Raw genomic sequence first — 21,630 nt, 5'->3', positions numbered from 1 at the left:
AACTCTGGTGTATACCATAAAGTCTTGTTTACCTCAGCATAAGCTTCCATATCTTCCAAAAACTGACCCAAGAGTGTGGTAGAAAAAGTTAGATCAGCCACCCAAAAGGGCTCCAAGCTCTGCAGCCATCCTGTACAAAAATACCAAGCCAATTAATACAGGCTGACATACAACCATTAAATTTTAGTTGCATATTTCTGAGGGAAAAGTTGCTGAGCTAAGAGGTCATCTACATGAAAATACTAACACTAGATGTTTTAAAAAGAAATGCAAATTGTATCTCCCTCTTCTGTCCTTTTGCAAAAATAATTTTAAGGTTCAGTTCTGCCCCACAGCAGTAAACACCAAAGATAGAATCTAGGGCTACGACACAAGAAGCATAATAAACTTGCTGTGAATAACTCCCAAGAAAACTGACAAAGCTACTGGAAAAACTCTCCTCATTTTTAAATGCCAGTACAGGATCTTTATGAGAAAGATTTTCTAAAAGTACATAGGGAAAATACATATTCTTTCACAGAGGATATACTAAGACCTATAAATTTATTAAAGATTGTTATAAAATTGCACAAAACAATTGGTGCTTAAATGTACCCTAAATAAAGCATACAATTTTTCCAGAATTAGCAAAAAATGGAAAATGCAAATTTGCTAAAAAGTTAAGAACAAAGTGTCTTATTATGTAGCCAGAAACTTATTTTGGTTTTATGTCAGTTTGCATGTCAGAAGACCCAAACTGGTGTAAATAAACCCCAAACATCTGCAAGCCAGATAAGACCCTCCATGAGCTCCTCTGGCCAAACTTACCAGAGACCTGTTGTGTCAAGGAAGGTTTCTGAGTATGATCTATGTGCCACCCAACCAGGATGTCCACCGTGTCCTGGAAAGCAATTGTGAAAACAGAATCATTACCCAAATTAATGCACCAACATTTCCATTGTAGAAAGAGAACACAAAGCACAAAGAAAGCTTACCCTAAAATTGGTGCTGAAAATGTGTGGGTAGCATCGAGACACCAAAAGGATGCACTTGACACACTTGCACAGTAACTCTGGTGTATCAACATTTTCTAGGATGGACTGCAGGCTGGTCATTACAAGCTGAAAAGTAAAGCAAAGCCACCAGATATTTCACATTAAAACATGACAGAGAACACACTGTAACAAACTAGTCTGATTCAATCAACAAAACTCTACTCCTTCTGCAGGAACAAAATGTAAAAGGCATCACATACACTGCATGAAAATAATCACTTCAAGGGGGCATTTGCTTGATATACGGCAGAGCCAGGGAACACTTGTCTTTAGGTCTTTAGCCACAGAACAACTGTGTAATTTTAAGCTCTATTTCTCCTGCCAAAGCTTTCTGGCTCTGTAAAGTAACTATTAAATTGGAGCACAGACCTGGCCATAGCTGTTCTACACCCAAAATAAGAAACTCTAAAACTTGTACAAGGGGACTTCATCTTGTCTGCACACATCCTACTCCTTCTCAGATCTACCCACAATTCCAGTTAGAAATGGTAAATAGGAGGTGACACAAAACAAGCAAAAGGTTGGATTTTGTGTAGCAGTCCACATAAGTTCTTTCTGGTCTCAACAAGATTCTTCTTGGATCTGCCATAAATACTAGAAAATTGCTCCAAATACGTATCCCACAAAGACTTGTCATTCTTTTCTAATGTAACCAGAATTGAAGAATCTCATTCAGTCAGAAAGTTCCCTCCCAGCTGTAATGATAATTACTTATTATGTCAATATAGCATTACTTACTGTTCATTCCAGTTTAAAAAGTTCATTCAAGCATTGCACTGAGAAAATCATTAATAATCATGTTTTAACTTATAGTCTTACCTGCATTAAAGATGAAAATGCTTTCTTTTCTCCTACAGTCTCTAGTGCTTTGTAGGTTGCACACAAATAAAGAAGTTTAACTTCATCTTTTGTGGATGAACTGAATTTGCTAAAAATCCATTTAAAGATCTTCTCAGCCTCGTAGCTCAGAGAAGCACAAAGAAGGCCAAGACAGCAAGCTCCTTCCTGTCTCAATTCCTGAAGCAATTTGCTACTGTATTTTTAGAGAGAAAAAAAGAAACTTGGCATCTCCAGCCATGACAGCAAAACAGAAGCATGAACAAAATTACGCATTTTCTAATGCAAATGAAAATATATGCAGAAATGACGCTGCTTCTCTTCTACTTAATGGCAGCAGTGGCAAAGCTAAGATAAAATTCTAAGAAATATTATTTCTATGGAGTAAATCAGCTGGAATAAAAGTATGCAAATGTGCTGTTTTACTAGCAACACAGTACCCAATAGAAATAGTTCTTAATATGCAGCTGACTGGGAAATAACACTGACCTAAGCACCTAAAAGCCCAGAGAAACCTCAGCATCCTCTATATACATTCTTAACTGGATGTAAATGACTCAGCTTGTAGAAAAACTCATTTCATTTTGGAAGCTACACCACCACAGCAGTGCACAGCTCCACCAGCTGAGTGAACACACCTGAGACAGACTCCACACTACCCACAGCATCAAAGCCACACTTGTGCCTTCACATGCTGTCCAAGGGAGGTGTACTCTAGACAGCCCAACAGAACTGTTGATATGCCTAAGAGCCTTTACTCCCCGCTAATTTCATTCTGCTCCTGCAATAGGACACCCATGCAAAACTAGCAAATTACTTTCTTTCAAACTTTTCCCTCTCTATTTCAAACCTAATGCTGACATTATTTTTCCCCTTTAGAGCATTTTTTCAACTTACCTTTCATTGAGCACATCATGAATGGCAGTCAGGATATTATCCAGTTGTTTAACAAGTACCTGCAATACAAGATACATAAAAGGCATAAGCACAGCAATTGCCCAATACTGCCTCCACAATAGGCCCTGCTTACACCCACATTAAACACAACACTCCCAGTTCTCCTTGCCAAGAGAATGCCATTATGCTTTCCATGGCCATTGCAGACTAGCATCAACTATATTAAGCAACACTGCAATATTATCCTAGATGTTATATTTGATATTTATTTACAGTAGCCATGAAAATACTGGCAGCCTGCTATCAAGGTTTGTTCCAAGTTTAGCTCTTGCTGATAACATTACATCACCATGGAAGACTCATCACACAGCTAAGGAGTAGCATCTACTAAAGACCAAATCTCTAACACTAATGAATCAATTGTATCACCGGAAAACTTAATGGAACCCATAATATGATCTGAAGTACTAAAGGTTCTACTTAGGCAATCCTGCATTTTAGTGAAATGGAATAAAATTTTGAGATGAAGCATTATTGATGAACCAGTACTTCTCAGTGAACATAATCAGAAAGACTTGTTTTCCTAAATGCACTAAACCCCTGCCACATTAGTGATCTGACTGAAAAATCACACTTTAGCTGCAACTGTGTAACACATTAACAGGGAGTTTTCTTGACAAGTTAACAAAAAAAGTTTATTCTCCTTTCTTCACAAAGACATTCCTTTAACACAATGGAAAGTTTTGAGCAACATCATGCTTTTGAGGGACAGAGATCCACATGCTTGACCCCTCAGAACTCATAAGGGCATTTTGAAAATGTGTCTGGTACCTGCAAGACAGGCTAAAAAGGAAAAGACATCTCTATAATTTAGAAGCTAAAGCTGGACTCCATTAGATGACAAGAGACTACTGACTTCTACCACTTTACTCTGAACTCATATTTCAGCCCTGAAGAGGAAAAGAACTTAGTTAAACTACACTAAGTAGTGTCAAGACCTGCAGGAACTACTGCTGGGTTAAACACTGTCCATTATGAAGTTTTGGCCTTAATATCACTTGACATCTGATCTTATTCTCATTAGTGAGCTCAGGGAAGCTTCTAGGTGACAAACTTCTAATATTCTGACCACTAACAAAGTTTGTCATCACTGACTTAGACATTACAATGGCAATTTCAGTACATTCTGAGATACCAATAAACCTAAATAAAATGCAGTTACAAAATTAAAATTTTAAATGAGAAAAAGCTCATGGAGAACAATGGAAGTAACTAAAAATAACCACAGAATAACTGTGGAAAGCATTTACTTCCTAAACCCTTGTAGCAACAAGAGGAAAGCTGAAGTGTTAACTAGGCTTGCACAGGGGCTGTTTACACCTAGGTGCACAGACCAGAATACTCCCCATATTCAAGTCTCATGTCCTTTGGAAAACAGCACAGTTATCACTGGTTAATTAACATACAACGAGAAAATGAACCAATTTCTTATAAATAAGGACAGACACAGATCCCACAGCTAAAGTATCAGAGCACTGCTTGCAAATGAGTGGCAGGATATTAAACCATCACTTCCTGCCTTTTCAGTACTTGGAGAACTCTTAAGCTTTCCAAAACAGTGGGGGAGATGTGTCAGACAATATGCTCTCTAATATTTCATTTCAAAATACGTAATATTAAAAATTTATACCCACAGTGGGATACCTCCCTTCCCATCCCCATATCCTTAAAAAACACTTAAGGACATTAGAGATTTCAGCAAACCACCAAAACTCCTAAAGATATAATGAAAACAAAGATTTACTTAGTTCCCTTCCCACATAGAGATGTTTAGAAAGCTGAGTAGCTCTAAGATGAGCTGTTCACAAGAATAAAAAAACGGTGTATTTTTAATTTAAAATACAGAAGCAGTTCTTGAACAAGACAACAACACTTTACTCCCCTTTCCCTCTGCTTCCTTTCTGAGGGATCCAGAGGCTATTCCTAAGAGCAGTCAAAGAAAGCCACACACATGCCATGTTAATTCCTATAATAGCTAATCTACATTAGTTCAGGCATTCAGCTGTTTAGTTTAAGGCAACACATCCTAATAAAACATTTCCTGAATTATGGGAAACAAGACAGACAATCCAGGAATACACTCTCCTTTCTTGTGGAATGAAATTCTTTGTATACAAGATAATCCTGCAGACATATCCCAATACTCAGATTTGAAAAAGACAATTTTGTAAAACAAGAACTACCCAATGCAATGGAAAAGGAAGAATTGCTGACCAGTTTGTTTTCTGGTTGCTGAATGAATTCTTTCAGTTGCTTTACAGTAGCCAGTCTTCGGTCTCTGTCGTCTTCCCGAGTAATCCTCCGAAGAAGATTTGACAGTCGAGACTCGTCAGAATAAGACAACGGTCGCTCTGAAAAAAGCAATTCTTTATTTTTTCCTACAGCATTTATCAACAGTACTGTATTGTCCAATACATGTATGAGTGGAATCAATAAGTCATAATAGTCATTTAAGAAAATAATTAAAAATAAATCCTGATTGGTTTTAAGCTTTCATAAAAAGAAGTTAAATGTAAAATCCAATTTAGCTATCAAAATGTTTCATTTCTTCATGGAGACAGCCCACTATCTCTATTGAACTCATTCAGAACTAAGCAGAACTGTCTTATTTCTACACAAAAACTTGGACTTAGTTTCCTTCTACATAAATGTAACTAAAAAAAATGGTGTGGGGTAAGATTAAACCAGACTTCTCATAGAATAAACAAAAATAATTCAACAAATAATATTTTGAGAAAACCTTGTGGAAAAAACAAGCTGCTTCCTGAAGCAAAGAACCAGATTTAAGTTCAAGCAACTACAAACAAACAATATTTTCTCTGTGATAGGTAGCAGGGGTTCTGCTTCAAACAGGAAAATAGAACTGCTCTTTATTTACTGAGGAACAGAAGCCCCAGTGTGAAGAGGGACCTGGCAGTTCACTTAACCAGATCATGATGGGGGAGAATGAACATTCCTAAGGCAACACCTCATCAAACCTGGCCAACAGCACACAATAGCAGAGATGGTCACAATGCAACTCACCTGCCTCAGGGACAAATTACCTACGAATTCATACAAATAATTAATTGCCCTCATTTGAAAAAAGGAAACAAAATTTCTTTCAATAAGTTTAATATTAGATGTTTTGTGGTGGTTCCAATCAGAGGATTCGTGGAGTATGATGAGGTATCCTTAGTCAATATGACTAATGAGAAAATCCAAGACAGCTACAGAGCTTTCTGCTCTACTCTGCTAGACATCAGTCATCTGATGTGACTAAAGCAGCTTTGTCTTTATTCAGTTCATAGCTAATCTACATTGGCATTACTCCCCAAGAGTGTCAGCTAATTGTTAAGTCACAATTACAACTTTAAGAAAAAAATAGAAGCAAAAACCATTAACCAAGAACACGACTGAAGCTACACTAATCAAAGCACTAGGTAACAAATACCTGTGACATTCACTTTGTGAAAATTCAGCAAGGTCTCAGCCACATGCTAACTCACAGAAGACTATTTTTAAAATTGTTTAATGAGTATACTAACAAGAAAAATCAAAGAACTTAAAACCCAAAATCTTGTTGCAGCATAATCCCATTGTATTTTAAAGAAGATACAAAAAACCAAAATGACTTGCTGAAACCTACAACAATCAAAGACAGCCACGTTCAAAAGGAGAAACATTTGAAATCTGACATTTCAAGGAGAGAAAACATGCAAGTCATAGGCAACAACTTCAGTCATCCAAAATTATACATCCTAACCTTTTAAGTATTAGAGATGCTCACATACCCTGGAAAACAGTCTGAATTAACCATTATTTAGTACTGGCAGAAAGTTTTTTCATTTGAAGAGTTTTCTATTTCCTGTACATAAACATAAAAAGACACTAAAAGGACTACATAATTTTAGACCAAGACACCAGAATGGGATTCTAAAGTCTGAGTTTAACTCATTCTTAAAATCACATTTTTGAAACAGTCATGGCACCACTTACACTTCAGCTCTTCCACTGCAAAGTACACTGAACATTCCCATTTCTCCTCTGAAATATTAATTCTTGAGAAGAAACAGCCTGTCCTCATGTTTATAATGTGCTTGGCATAAAGCAGGCAGATTTTACCAGTGGCTCAACTACTACTTATACTAAGTGATGCAATAAGTGACAGTGCTTAGTCATAAAGTTTCTATTTTCATTCAAAAAATGCTTAGAATAACTTCTTTTTGGTTTTTTTTTTAACTATGACTCAAACCTCAAATAGTGGGAAGAGTGAAGCCTTCTTCCTCAAAAACACAAGCCCAGCATTCCTGCAGCCTCTTGAAACTCCAAATTTGTTCTTGCTGCATCTCCCCAGACGGTGCCCACATTCTTAGGATACTTCCAGCTCCTCCCTGGCCTCTGTTCCTCAGCAAGAGGGAGCAGGAGCAGTGTCAGGCTCAGGAGGACACAGTGACAGGACATGATCACTGTTTGTCCTTCAGCTCAGGGACAACAGGAACAGCTGAGCTGCTCCCAACCATTGCTGCTCTTCCCACGCTGGGGCTCATTAATTACAACTTTTTACTCAGGCATCCATTTGCAACAAAATCCAAAGCAAGTTCTCTTTCTTACAGATGTCTCTGCCAAACCTGGCTAACCTAAGCAAGGGTTCAAAAGCCACCTAAAGGAAATTGAAAGATTAACAGTCTAAGCCAGGTTGTTGAGAGATCTGCCAAACCTATGGAGGAAGCCTCAGCACAAGGAACAGTAAAACAAGACAAAAAATGAGCAAAACAAGTTTCCATCAACACCATCTAATCATGTATCACAAAAAATAAAATCCATACAGACTGCATAACCACAGTGAATTTCTTTTCATATTCTGAACAGGAGAAATATTGCCAAAAGAGATATCCTCTTCCTGAAACTCAGCAATGTCCTTACCCTGTGATTTCCTCATGTCTTTTGTGGCTAAAGCACGATTCCCATGCGGAACACTGGTAAAATCAGGATTGGTCACATTGTTAACTCTCAGCTCTTGCCCCAACGACTTCCGACCATAAGTATTTTCCCCAGATCCTCCATTGACACTGTAGCCACCTGTGGACAAACCAATGTGACATTAGAACAGGCTCTCAGACCACACATTTACCAGGGTGGTGAGCTGTGAGTTATTCAATTCGTATGCAAATTAGCAGCTCTATCCTCTATCACCTCCTTTAGCTTCCTTCTTCACTTCCACATGCATCAATGTTTTGTTATATCCTGTAAATTTCCAGGTCACAGATTAAGAATCTCATCTGTCTTTTTTTTTAATACAGGAGAAAATCACTATTGTCATAAAGTTTAGTATCAAATTTGTTGCATTTAATGTTTTCTTATTATTACTTTGACTTTAAAGGCTTTGTAAAATACAAGGTCAAACTGCTGGTACACATGGCTAGGTATTTTCACTTACTTGCTCCTTTATGTACATGAAATCTCCATTCTGTTTTTCCTATGAATCCACTATACAAGCTAAGTAAAATGGCCAAAAAAAGGAAAGTTTTTGAAAAGACAAACATGATCTGCTTGCACAGACTGAACAACTCTCCTTAAACGTTAAGGTCAACATTTTCACTAATACTGGCACCATCCTCAATTAAGGAGTCTACATTCTACATTCTCTCACTTAAGACACATCTTTGGTAACAATATAAAATGAAAATAAAAGCATCATTTTGAGTAATTCAATTGATCTTACTCCTAGATGCACAAGAATAAACATACTCAAATGCTGGCAATTTTCCAGCCTGCCACACCACTTTGAGGGCAGGTTCTTCCCCTCAATACTGTAGAGAAGTGAAACTGTCCCCTGAGCCTGCCCAATCCTTCACTCAAGGTATCAGAGCTCACCTCCAAGGAACATTTCTGAAGTGCCCTTCCCTGTCCAAGACAGGGAACAATCAACTAATAAAATTAAACCCAGAAAAACAAAAAACACACAAGATTTCTTTCAGAAAAGATATTTCCACAAGTCCACCTGCTTCAATGTATAAAAGAAGGCCAGGGCAAAAAGAAGAGGTGGCTCCCCATAAGAGGCTGCCTACCGAGACTAAAGGATTGATAAAAAAGTAGAGTTCAAACACTGAGGTGAACCTAGACCTTAGGAGATTTAACAAATGTTTCTTTAAGGCAAAATATTTGATAAAAAGCAGATATTAACTACCAGTATACATTTGTGCATTCCTATACCCATGGGGCTACCCTACCATTACAGAAAACCCTGTGCAAAGTCTTACTTGTAATTGGCTAACTACAATTACAGAAAAGATAGTTTGTATCTATTTAGATTTACAACATTATTTTTTACAGCTCAGTTTTTAAACAGCAACTAGCAAGTTTGCCCCTTTTCACTGTATTTTGTCAGAACAAACCACACTGTCCTATGAAGGAAGTAACTTCTAAGAGCAATTAATGCATTTGAGCCTACACATAAGAGTCACATCCTTGGAGGTTTTCAAACCTGAAAAACTTCCAAAAATTATAAATTTCTACGTGATTTTTATTATTAACACCAGAAACTGCGGGGAGGCAGGTAGGGAGCATATGGAAGCCAGGACAGAAAATCTCAAATGAAAATTCCATGCTGGCAGACTCCAACAGATGAACTGAAAGATCTTAGTAAACAAAGAGACTATTCTGCATCTTTAAGCTTACAAATTTCTCCAATCATAAAAATGAACAAGATACACCTGGAACTTGGTTTTATAGTGAGAATATCCTAATCACTTCTTTTCAAGTCACACCTGAACAAAACAGCACAAAGTGCTGAGCTAGCAGAGACATGCCCTGCAAGATACAGCACTGGAGGGAGCCAGGTACATTTTTCTTCTCAAATGGCACTTTCCCAGCAACTTCACAAACTACCTTTCTGAATTTGTCCAAAACTTACTATTTCACTGCACTGCCAGTACATTCTTTAAATACCAGCACCCTTCAACTTACAAGAACAACCTCCTATGCCAGTCTGTGTTAAACACAGTACAACATTCCACATTAGCAGACAGACAAATACACTCACCTCCTAAGCAGTTTCTCTACTGAAGTAAAACAAATCTTAAGGTTCTCAAACTATGCAGATAAACATGCTTCATGCTTCTCCCACCTACTAACACTATCTTCTACTTATAAAAAAATAATTTGCATCCAGCTGTAATTTCCCCTAAGATACAGCAATTATTTACAGTCAGTTACAGGCCAGAGAAGTGGGGGGAGTTCAAATACTTTTTAGGTTCCTGAACAAAAACTCCCACACTACTATTCCTGCGAGATTTCTTCTTGAGTCTGGCCTGCTTGAGGATTTACATAGTCAAAAAGTGACTCTGCAAGTAAGAAATCCTCTAATTTGATATCTGTATTTGGCAATTAAAGAAAAAAAATCAGAATATAGACTTCTCATAATTACAGAAAAGATATGAATTTGACTGTTTAGTTATCTCCTAGAGATAGTATTTACATCCTAAAAAAAAAAAAAAAAACAAAACCAGTAAAAATGTATGAATCACACATCACATGATTTACATGAAGTCAGATTGAGGTACATGAAACTAGAAACTGCCATTAATGATAAGAATATAGATCTGATTACTGAACAAAGATTCCAGTTTGGTGCAGTAAAGCTACAACAGGCAATAGATCAGCCTTGTAGCCCTTTTAATCCAATACCTGAAGTACTGGAGACTATTCAGGAAGAAATTACAGTCTGAAGACCAGACACATCCAGAATATCATTCTTCAGAAAAAAGTACTAATTCTGTTAACACATCAAGCCTTCTCTTGCATTCTTCTCCTAACACAAGTGCACGTTTTTCTCAGTATTCACAACAACCACAGCAATTCTTTGATCCCTGACAAATCTCCCAAAACACTGATACTTGTGGCAACGAGACAAATCAGTTCATCTCCACCATTTCGGTTTCCTGCCTTTCCCTGCTCATCCCCTCACAACCACACATGAAACAGCAATCTGTGTACCTTTTTCTTCATTCTGTATGTCAGTGTGGACTCTGATATCATCGTGTCTTTGCCGAGACACCACAGCTGAATTTGAGGGTTGTAATCCATAGGAGGCAGAACTGCCCCGATCTCTGGATGAAGAATATTTTAAATTGTCCTGGTCAGCTGATGCACTGTCAGTTCTACAAAGAGAAAAATATTTTTTTTTATGTAGGGATATAACAGGAGTGGGATTCACATTCACTTATAAATGCAACATATTTAAATGACAATCCCAAATGTATTTCACTACGTCAAAAAAGTTGTTTGTCTAACCCGTTGCTTAAAAAGTGACCTTAAATTCACATTGGGGCAGGAATTGACTAATTATCACAGCAACATGCAAAGGAAATGCATTCTAGTGTGCCAATGCCTTTTCTTATGACCTTCTCCAGTCTCTTTCCAGTTGCATGTCTATACAAGGCAAACATTACTTCCCAGAGGTGACAAATAAAACAAAACTAGGTCCAGGTATGTATCATAGCTGGATGATACAGTGCCTACCATTTGTGAAAGTCATCACTAATCTACAGATGAACATTTATATAATATGCCATGGGCCTTACTCAGCAACATAAACCCTCTTATTAGATCGAAGAATGTAACTGATGATCAGCACAAAAATCACATATGAAGTTTTTAAAAAATAAAAAAGGAAGGAAGCAGACTTTACTGTGAAAAAACTGAAAGGTAAATTAAGAGCTGTGATCCTGAAGTGTAAATGTCTGCAGATAATAGGCAACTTTAAAAAAAATCTGCATTAGGTTTGAACCACTCTCATATCAGAAAACTGATAAAGACCAGACTAAACTTTTAAGGAAAAAGATTAAAATTATGAAATCAACTCTTCTCCCTGGACACACTAAGTGGTTTAATTTTTAAACATGCGGGACTTTAATAATAAACATGCGTGCATGAGACTTCAGAACGTAAACTCAACCAATCACTTCAAATGCACTCTTACAAGCAACGATGGGGGGATGACATTAAAACAAATAAAGCAATACCCATCCAAAGGGAGAATCAGCAGAATTTCACTCAACTCCAGTATATTTGGAATCAGACTATTCAGATTATTTACAGCAAGCCTTCACTACTCTAAAGATCTACTATTTTTACTTAAACTTTTGGCTAGCTCATTCAACTATTTAACAAAAAAGCAGGACAGATCATTCCTGTAAATTAACTACAATTTGTGTAAGGATAAACACCACAGGTTCTTAAAGAAAATCTCTTTCATTTTTCCTTTTCAAGACAACACTGTGATTAGAACTGGCAGACAAATTCAGGAAAAAGGGAAATACATCTCAAGGCCAACAGGGAAAAACACGGGTAAACTTTTTGATAAGCAGTTGTTACTTAAGCAGTACTAAAGGCTTGCTACTGTCCAACACAGCTCGGCCTCAGTACAACCGGAAGAGGAATACCATGAGCATTGACACTTGCAAAACCAACTGGAATTAAAGACATACATTTTATTCTCCTGAGAATGTTAAAAGACATTATATTATCAGTTTGGAACAATAAGAAAACTGTGCTTTTTCTGTGTTCTCACGGTGCAAGTTGATATTAGATTTGTTGGCAGGTATTATTCCCTTTTGCACTGTAAGCAAGTTCATTTTTAGACATACACAGCAAGACACTTTTTCTCACTCAGTATTCACTGTGCCATCACATCTACTGCTTTGTTGGGCACTTGCTTGGACTATTTGAAAAATAGGCTATGTTACTCTAGAGGCAAAGCCTTACTAAAAGTCTTTATTCATGACAGTTAGCTAGGATTGTAAAAATCTTTATTCAATTGTTCCATCATCATTCACCCAAGCTATGCTGAACAGAAAAGTTCTGCACTTCACATGGTATGAACTTTAAATGTGACCAAAAATCATGTGCAAATTTCCAGACATACAGAGACCCCAGATCTTCTCCTAAAACCTCCCAGTTCACTTTGAGCAATTACATTAGTCTTTCAATGAAACAGCCTGACAAATTTAAGTACTGGTGGCTTCTTACATTTACCTTCCCAAAGGGCATCGCTTTTTTAAGGCAATGCACTGTAAACTGAATCATCTCTAATTGTCAACCATTAACACTGAAATTCCTACGTCTGTACAAAAGCTGATTAAACGTACAATTTTTAACACTGTTCTGTGCATCCCTATCAACTGAAGGACTACACATGTTCTCAGCTAACCCCACTTCCCACAGGACAGCCTTTGAACGCTTTGTAAAATTTTCCACTGTGGTAAAATACGTGAGCCTATTGTTTCCCCAGGAAAACCCACACACTCACTTCATTCGGGCTTCTGGAACAGCCAACTGCAAGCCAACCTGCTCACACTTTATCACCAACTGAAAGGTGAGTCCAATTTTAGTAAAAAATATGTAATTGTTCTCCTATAGATCAATTTAAGAGACAATAATGCCCACTGACCACACTGTTCCCACTACAATAAACGTGTAGCTTCAATTGGACAGAAACTCCTGGCTATCTTTATGAGGCAGAGACAAAAATCATCCTAGAAAGATGCTGGTATTCTGTGACCCAACTGACTGCTACAGCCTGTATTGCCTGGAAAGAGGATTTCCAATGGGAAGGAGCTTGTAAGGAGCTGCACAGCAGAGGCAGAGCAGAGGACCTGATGGACATGTGCATTTCCAGCTGTTCTAGAGTTCCCTCAGTGGGAAAGGAATTCCAGAGCTGTGCTGTGGGCTCCTGCAACACCACTCTGGGACTTGTGGCAAGGGCTCATCAAGAGCTGGGGCTGTGACCCAGCACCTGTCACCTGCCCCTGTGCTCCAGACACCTGGGTGACACTGCTGTGCACACCCACTGCGTGCACAGGCAGACACACTCAATTCCAAATCCATTTCTGAAAGATACCATTTTTCATGTCAGGAATGTGGGTATGATTTTGAAAGACAGCCCCTCACAACTCAAAGGCAGGCACTCTGTGCTCAGGTCCTTGCCAAAGTTTTAAAAATAATTAATTTTTCTGCCTCCCTTCCAGCCATTCCACCAGGCAATGGGCAGAACTGTACTGTGGTCACCTCAGCTCATGCCTGCATTTCAGAGGGCACTGCTCTGCTCACATGGTGATATTTACACTGAAATTGCACCAAGCAGATGGCAGGTTACACGACAGATCTAATGCTCAGCATTATCCTACGTAACAACAAATTTAAGTTAAATGCATTGACATTGTCACACACCTAACAAATATCACATATTGATAGAGTCTCATGTACAATGTTAGCAACAGATAAGCAAAAATACAAATGCTATATTAGATGAAGTCAAAATGGGAAACTGCAAGGATGAACATGACTATGATTACCTTATACTGTAGCTTCCAAAGTTTATTAGGCACTTTATGAGAGACTACACTGCATTACTTCTACCTGAAAAGCTCACTGATGGAGAGTAAACAAAGTACTTCAAGAGCTCACATGAGAGTTTTCATCTGCGTCTGGTTCTGGTGAAGATTACCCATCACCACCAAGTGGCTGCAGACACTGTTTTAGCAATATCTTTAAACAGAAGATACTGCACTCAGTTTTCTGCAGGGTGATTTTAGTTTAACTAGTTTAACTTATCCAGAAAAAAAGAAAAATAGATCAAAAATGTGTTGCTATTTTTGTTATATGGAAGCCTTAAGAATTTTTGCCCAAGAAACTTGCTACAATCTAGTGTATACTGTTCATTATGTGTAGCTTTTTCAGAACAGCCCTGCCATATGGACATTATTTTGAGACAAAAATCACTTAATTATTCTATTTGATTTTATTTCCAAGTACAGAACCTACATGAAAGATTTACTCCAAGGCAACTCTACTGAGTGAGTTCTATTATTGCCCAAGTCAGTTGATTTTACTTGCTTACTTGCTGTATTTGCCAAGTTTATTTGAAGTCATGTCGATAAATTCTTCATTACTGAAATTCTTTATCAGTAAAATATGTAAAACTTTAAAGAGTCACTGTATTCACCCAAATTAACAGCTTCCCACCAAGTTTCTGACTGTTCTGCCATTGGCATGCAGAGCTTCCTTTTGCCATGACCTTCTCCTCACTTGGTCCATCCTGCCAAGCCAGAGCCCGGCTGAGCCCACCCCAAAGCCTACTTCTGCTTCTTCTCCTGGGAAAATACAAGTGGCTGTGTTTTCTATTCATGAAATAACTAATAAACTATCTTCCTACTGCAATTCTGCCAGCTCCATTGCTGGACATCTACCTGTCATCACAGAAGCATTTCAAATCACCTCTGATTCTGTGTCACTCCCTTCTCAGACAGAAGCTCACCAATTTCATTCTGTTCCACACTGGGCATTATGAGAAGGGAATGTCAGGGAAAGGTATCACATATACACATCCTCTTCTTTTGCCACAGGTGTTTTCCAACAGACATTTTGGGGTACAGGATGCTGAACTAGCTAAACCCTTGGTCTGATTTAGTATGGCTGTTCTTGAATGGAAAATGATCTGCACTCCAAGTTTCTTCTGCTTCCCACTGACACACTTTCATCTTCTTTAATCTTTCTCACACTCATTCTCCTCTGTCTTCACATTAAAAACAAAGGTTCTTACATTACAAATTTCAGCTCCTCCATTTTACCAAAACCCAAAAAAAGCTTGGGAAGGTGTGAGATCAAAGAGTTATCATCATACTTAACACAAATGTGAAAGGAGATCAAGAATTATGGCTGCAACTCCAGAACTGAACCCATTCCTGTTCAGCATCTCCCACATGCAGGCCACTGAATTTCTTCCCAAGGTTTCCACTGATGTTTTCACAATGGCACCTTACAACTGATCCTGCATCTCATTTTTTAAGCTGCCTTAACATCACTGACTACTTTTCTCTCTCCTTCCCTATCTTAGTCTTTGCTCTCCTCTCTCTCAGCAACCCCTGAAGGGACAGAAGTCATATCCACTTTCACCCTACATGACTCTACACCCATTCTTAGGTAATCACAGCAACATCCTCAAACTCCTGTATGTTGCCAGCCTTCAGGTCTCTCACCTATGCAAACAATGGTTTCAGCCTATTTCTAACAAAGGTTTTACAGGTACTTTGCTGTACATGCAAGCACAGAAGAAACAGAGTCTGTCTCAACTTTCCTTCTACGTAGAACTGCTACTATCACCTGTTTGTCATTCACTGCCTGGACGCAGCATTATAACCAGACAATTTCCACAGTGAGTGCTTGCTTTTTGTAAAAGACATGCCTCTGCCCCTCACAGCCATGTGAAAAGCACTGCTCTGAGCAGCACTTTCCTGGGCCATTTGGTCTAATGAGTTTCTTTGCTCCCTGCCAGTATCTCCCAACCTGTCTGAATTAAAGACAGGGTACTTACCTGTCCTCAGTTACAAACTTCCAGCCAATTTGCTGGAAGGGCTGCTTAGGCCACAATCTACCTGGAAGGAGACCATATTTTACTGTCTTGTCTCCTCAAGTCTAAACCTATGAGGATCAGGCAGTAACTTGGTTTGGCAAGCACCATGCTAACAGAAATTAGTAACTCATAACAATGACATGCTGTAGGAGAGGACACATGCCATTTTCATTATTTCAGTACTAAAACCTAATAGGACACTTCTGCAAATTTGCTCAGAGGTGAAAGATGTTGTTTTACACTTTTTTGCATCCTCCCCTGCTAACCTACATTTATGATAGGTAAGGGAGACAGAGAGGTCCTGTTAATTAAAATCTTATCTTCCTTTTCACACTTTCACCTAAGAATGCCATAGTGCACACTGCACTTGCTACCCCTGCACTCACACTCCTGCATTTCCTCCCAAAGAGCAGCACTGCTTCTTTCAGTACCTAATTAGCCCTCAGCACTCTAACAAATGAACTCTGTTCACACACAAGGCCTGCACACTGAAATGATTTATTTTTTGCCCCAAGAGTTGTAACAGGGAAAATGCAGTCAGATCTGCTGAACAAAGAGAGAAGAAAGAAAGAAGCAAAGGTCTAGACAGCTGCAAAGATTAGGAGAAGGGGGAACAAAATCTTACCAAGCCTTCTCAAGAAATCCTTCACTGTTCTCTGTCACATCCATCCAACATCTGTCTACGAAGTTTTTGTGTTGCTATTAACTGAGTCTGGTACACAGCAGTGCACAAAGTAATACGCCCCTATACATCAGGACAACTTCTTCCCCTGTAACACACAGGCAGCTCTATCTGCACACACACTGCTGGAAAACCAGTCCATGTGGATGACTGCATCCACACACACACACAGAAGAAATCTCATGTTCATTAAAAACTACTTTTTCTTAAAAGAAACTCTGTGCTCCAACTTTCAGTTTCACACTCTTTTCACCACAAGCCCCAGTGCTGACTAGCATTACTAAAAACTGAGAGGAAATCTGGACCTACTAATGAAAATCAATCTAGTCACTTTTACACACATAAAAAAGTGCATTTGAAAACAATCCATCTGATGATACACCCATGTATCAGCAGTTCCTTTTTTTGCCCTTAGGAACTTGAAACAACTACAATTATTACAGCTTTCACTACCTGGGCCACTTCCTTCACCTCTTCCACACCCTGCAAGAAAGCATTTACCAGCAGTATCACCTGAAGTAAACGAAACCAACAGCCAGCAGAAAGGGGAAGGAAAGAATATGTGGATATATTTGTGTTGTGGGGTTTGTCCAAGATCATATTTCAAATTATGAAAGAAACAAAGGCTGTCAGTTTTATATAACAGATCTCCTTTCAACCGTGCATGTGAATCACTTTTAAAAATTAGTTAACACCAAATCAACAGACTGATTTAATCTCTGCACCGTCCTTAAATTCATAGTGTAGACTCAGGCTTCCCATCACCAATCTTTCTGAGATGCAAAAAAATGGAGCACTGCACACATATGAAAATGTGCTGTGTTCAGGATTGTGTGAACATTTCTGATTCCTGGTATCCCCCACCATAATAATAATAATAAAGTAATATTTAAAGGAAATGATACAGTTAAATTCTGAAAAGTGTCAGGACCAGCGTAGAGGTGCTGGCTATTTCTTAGCAGAAGCTCTTGATCACACAGTGTGATGGAAACAGAACAAGGCCCCATCCATGCTGAGGCTCCCTAAGGCTGCCACACTTTCCCTGGTGCTCTCAGAGCTTTGGCTCTGCTGTGGCTTTGTGGACAATTATTTCAGCAGCCCAGGTCACACAGCTGTACTTGAGAGCTAAGGAGGCACCAGACTACAGGGAACACACCAGAGCCACACATGGAGGTAACTTCTTAAACCTTTTCACCAGGCAAAGCACTTCTGCAGCTACACTCTTACTTTCACCCTTAACTCTACTGAACCCTCTGTAGGCAATACTACATTGGGTAAAATCAGCTTCCTAACTCTCAGAAGATGTATTTTTTAGATAAAAAGATAGAACTCATGACAAATTCATATATCCAACCAAAATGCATTTATAGAAGTCATCCACTGCAAAGACACATCCAATTTCTTCCAGGTCGAAGGGTCACGAGTTAGGGCCCAGAATTACAGACTGCAGCCCAGGAAGCTGAAGTGAAGAAGTAGGTAAGGAGTAAGAGATCAGTCCTCCTAATTATCTCCCAAAAAAATCTAGACGCTCTAAGAAAATGTCACCAATAATGTTCATAAGTTCTTAAGTGAGGGAAAAAGACTAAGTTATGTGACCAAGTTATGTGACCAAGTATTTCAATCACAGAAGAAATCAGAATTTAAATAACCATGCCCCATACACCATTGAGAATTGAACAGCCTCTAGCACTGGCCCTAGAGGCAGTGCTGTTGGCTGTTCAAGCAAAAGGAAAGTTTATTTCACAGTAAATGCTGAAGTGACCTTCACATTCACCCTATTTTTCTAGTCCAAACTACATGAGACTGGGACCATCACCTGCAAATATATTCCCAAGCATGTGCCACTCTGGTCTCTACTGGAAAGTTTGTAAGTAGAGTCCTATGCTGCGTTAAACTTCCAAAAACTCTTTTAAAAGCCTCAAACCCACATATTTTTTAAAAAACCTAAGAAACAACAAATTTATTTACATTTCTACATGACAATTTTGATGCTGAAAACAGCAAGACTGAGCAGCAGAGCAAATACACTGGCATGAGATAGACTAGAAATAATTAAGACCTGAAATACACACTCTACATCTAACTAAATCATTGAACAGATTTTGAATTTTACTAAAACGTACCAGATGTAAACACACCTAAAGCCTTACAACTCATTTTAAATAGACTGGGTTGAGAGCTTATAGAGATCAACTAGTCTCCCCAGATTGATAAAAAAATATCTAAAATAAATCTAGGTAGTACGATGTTAACCCTCAAAATACTACGAGTACTCCTGCAGCCTCAGCTCTTCCCTGGCTGTGTTCCAGCTGAAAAACAGGCTGAAAATACGGGACCCGAGCCCACCCCCGCTCCGCCGCCCGGGGCCGCCAGGGAGGGACGCGCTGCCCGCAGGCACACACCGGCCACCGGCCGCACACGTTACAGGCCGCGGGAGCTCCCACCCCGCCGAGCGCTGACACACCGGCCCCGTCCCGCCTCCGGCAGACGCGGCCCCGTCCCGCCGCCTGGGCCCGCCCGCCCTCCCGCGCTAGGCCCGGTCGCCAGGAAGTGGCTCAGCCGCCGCCCCGCTCCCCCAGGCCCGGCGGTGGGGCCCGGCCGAGCCGCCCGCCCCGCTCTCACAGCCCCGAGCCCGCGCCCCCGGCCCCAGCCCTGCCCACCTGGGTTGCCAGTCATTCCAGCCCCGCGGGTGGTAGTGCTGCCTGCTGCCGGTGCCGCTCAGCCGAGACCCCGGGGCTCTGCGGCTCATTACCTTGCCCGAGACGGCATGGCCGGCCGGGCAGCGGCGCGGGACAGGGCGGAGGAGCAGCAGGAGCAGGAGGACGCGGGGGGAGAGGCGCGGGCGGCGGCTCCTCACTCGCGCTCCGCGGGCGGTGCTGCTGTCTCACAGCGCAGGGAGGGGACGCGGCCGTCGCGGCTGCTCCGGCTGCTGCCCGGGCGCGCAGCACGCCGGGATGGCGGACATGAGCCGCCCGCCCCTCCGCGGGGCACGCCGGGAGGGCGGGCACGGGGCGCGGGGGTGGTGGCTCCGCCTCCGGCAGCCGCGGGACGGGATCCCCGCCCGGGGGGTCCCCGCTGCTCTCCGCCCGTGCCTCCCGCGGGAGCGGCTGGCCGGCGGCGGCACCGCCCCGGGCGGTCACCGGGGTGTCAGCCCCCGGCCCTGCGGGGAGCCGGTGACAGCCCCCCAGCTGCCGGGGGAGCCCGTGCGGGAGGGCAGCCAGGGCGTCCCAACGCCAGCAGCGTGAAGGGGTCGCGGAATCCCTGGGATTGGAAAAGACCTCTGAGATCATCGAGTTCAACCTCTCTGCGAACATCACCACGTCAATGTACCATGGCTCTGAGTGCCACGTCCAGTATTTCCTTAAACACCGCCGGGGACGGTGACTCCACCACCTCCCTGGGCCGCCCATTTCAGAGTCTAATCCTTCTTGTGAACTTCTTCCTAATATCCAACCTAAACCTTCCCTGGGCGCAGCTCAAGACGCTATCCTGCCATCCTGAGGGTCAGGGTACCCCAGGCCCCGAGGGCACCCTGGCGCCTGAGGAGCCCCGGTGTGCCCACGACACGGCGGGAGGCGGCGGGTTCATTCCCCAGCTGTGAGGGGAGCCGGGGATCGCAGACCCCGAGTCCCGAGGGGAGCCCGGGGATCGCAGACCCTGAGTCCCGAGGGGAGCCAGGGGATCCCAGACCCCGAGTCCCGAGGGGAGCCAGGGGAAGACCCCGAGTCCCGAGGGGGCCCCCGGCGCTCCGAGGTTTCCAAGGCGTGAGGGGACCCTGGGGCCCTTGAGCCCCGGGAGCAGCCGGGGCTGACAGGACCGGAGCGAGGCTGGAGGGCGGACCCTGGCCTGCTGCCATCCCCCCTTCCCTCTGCACGGGTCTGTCTGTGCTGCCCCACGCCCCGCTGGAGTCTGTAGGGAGCTGTGTCCGTCCGGATGGAGCAGATCCCCATCCCCACGCTTCTCCCATTAGGGCATGCCACCCGTCCATGAGTGGCAGGGAGTCTGATGTTCAGCAGCCATCAGCAGAAAGCTGACCAGGCCCAAATCAAACACTAACCAAACCCCGAAGGTTTCCCCATCTTCCTCACAGGAACCTTCTAAAATGCATTTCAAAAGCAAAATAGTGTCCTTCTAAACCCGGAGACATTTCCGTATATCTCCATGGCTATCTGTGCTGTCCTCCGGAGCTCTCTTCACAGCCGCTGGAAGGGCATTTGGTGCCCACTGTTGGCAAAGCCTATTACCAGGGAGGCAGACAATTCTGAGGAGAGAAAAAAGGTCACCTCCATTTGGTAGATATTCTAAGGACATTTCCCCCAAAAAAGGTGCGTACACTGTCTCTGGCGTATTTTTATTTCTCCTGCAAGGTCTGGAAACTTACAATAGCTGATTCATTAAGTCCAATTCCTGACAGCAGACTATTCCTCATTTATGAAAAATCATAATAGTTTGGTCAGGTATTCAGCAAAGAGACATGAGTAGACAAAATATTTTTTTAATTGCAATATCTGAGGCTTGAGACCACTGCAAGACCTGAGGAGACTTCTGAAATTCTCCTGTGCCTATTTCCATATTAGAAATCCTCGTACTATGCCAGGGTTCTGTTGGAGTCTTCCCTCAGACAGATGGCATCCTGCCGCCTCCCTTGGACTCCGCTGGGCAGCCCTCATCCTGCTGATCCACTCCTATTGCCTGGCACTCAATCAGCAGCGCCTGCAAGACATAGC

General features: G+C 41.5%; 1 protein-coding gene across 1 annotated transcript in view; it reads right to left on the bottom strand.

The window, feature by feature from the left end:
- Positions 1-19,904, bottom strand: part of SMG1 (SMG1 nonsense mediated mRNA decay associated PI3K related kinase) — a 59,836-nt gene extending 39,932 nt beyond the window's left edge. The window contains exons 1-9 of the mRNA XM_030957872.1: positions 19,564-19,904; positions 10,806-10,969; positions 7,734-7,889; positions 5,043-5,179; positions 2,769-2,827; positions 1,854-2,067; positions 975-1,100; positions 808-880; positions 33-130 (exon numbers count right to left, since the gene is read on the bottom strand). Of these exons, the coding sequence (XP_030813732.1) occupies positions 33-130; positions 808-880; positions 975-1,100; positions 1,854-2,067; positions 2,769-2,827; positions 5,043-5,179; positions 7,734-7,889; positions 10,806-10,969; positions 19,564-19,652 (1,116 nt within the window). The 5' untranslated portion in view covers positions 19,653-19,904. The remainder of the gene's footprint in view (positions 1-32; positions 131-807; positions 881-974; positions 1,101-1,853; positions 2,068-2,768; positions 2,828-5,042; positions 5,180-7,733; positions 7,890-10,805; positions 10,970-19,563) is intronic.
- Between the last annotated feature and the right edge of the window lie 1,726 nt (positions 19,905-21,630).

The sequence above is a fragment of the Camarhynchus parvulus genome, chromosome 14, assembly GCF_901933205.1.
Source record: "Camarhynchus parvulus chromosome 14, STF_HiC, whole genome shotgun sequence".
In the NCBI taxonomy this organism is placed as follows: Eukaryota; Metazoa; Chordata; class Aves; order Passeriformes; family Thraupidae; genus Camarhynchus; species Camarhynchus parvulus.
Note: the sequence above shows the minus strand (reverse complement) of the source record. Positions and strands in the feature narration are given on the sequence as shown.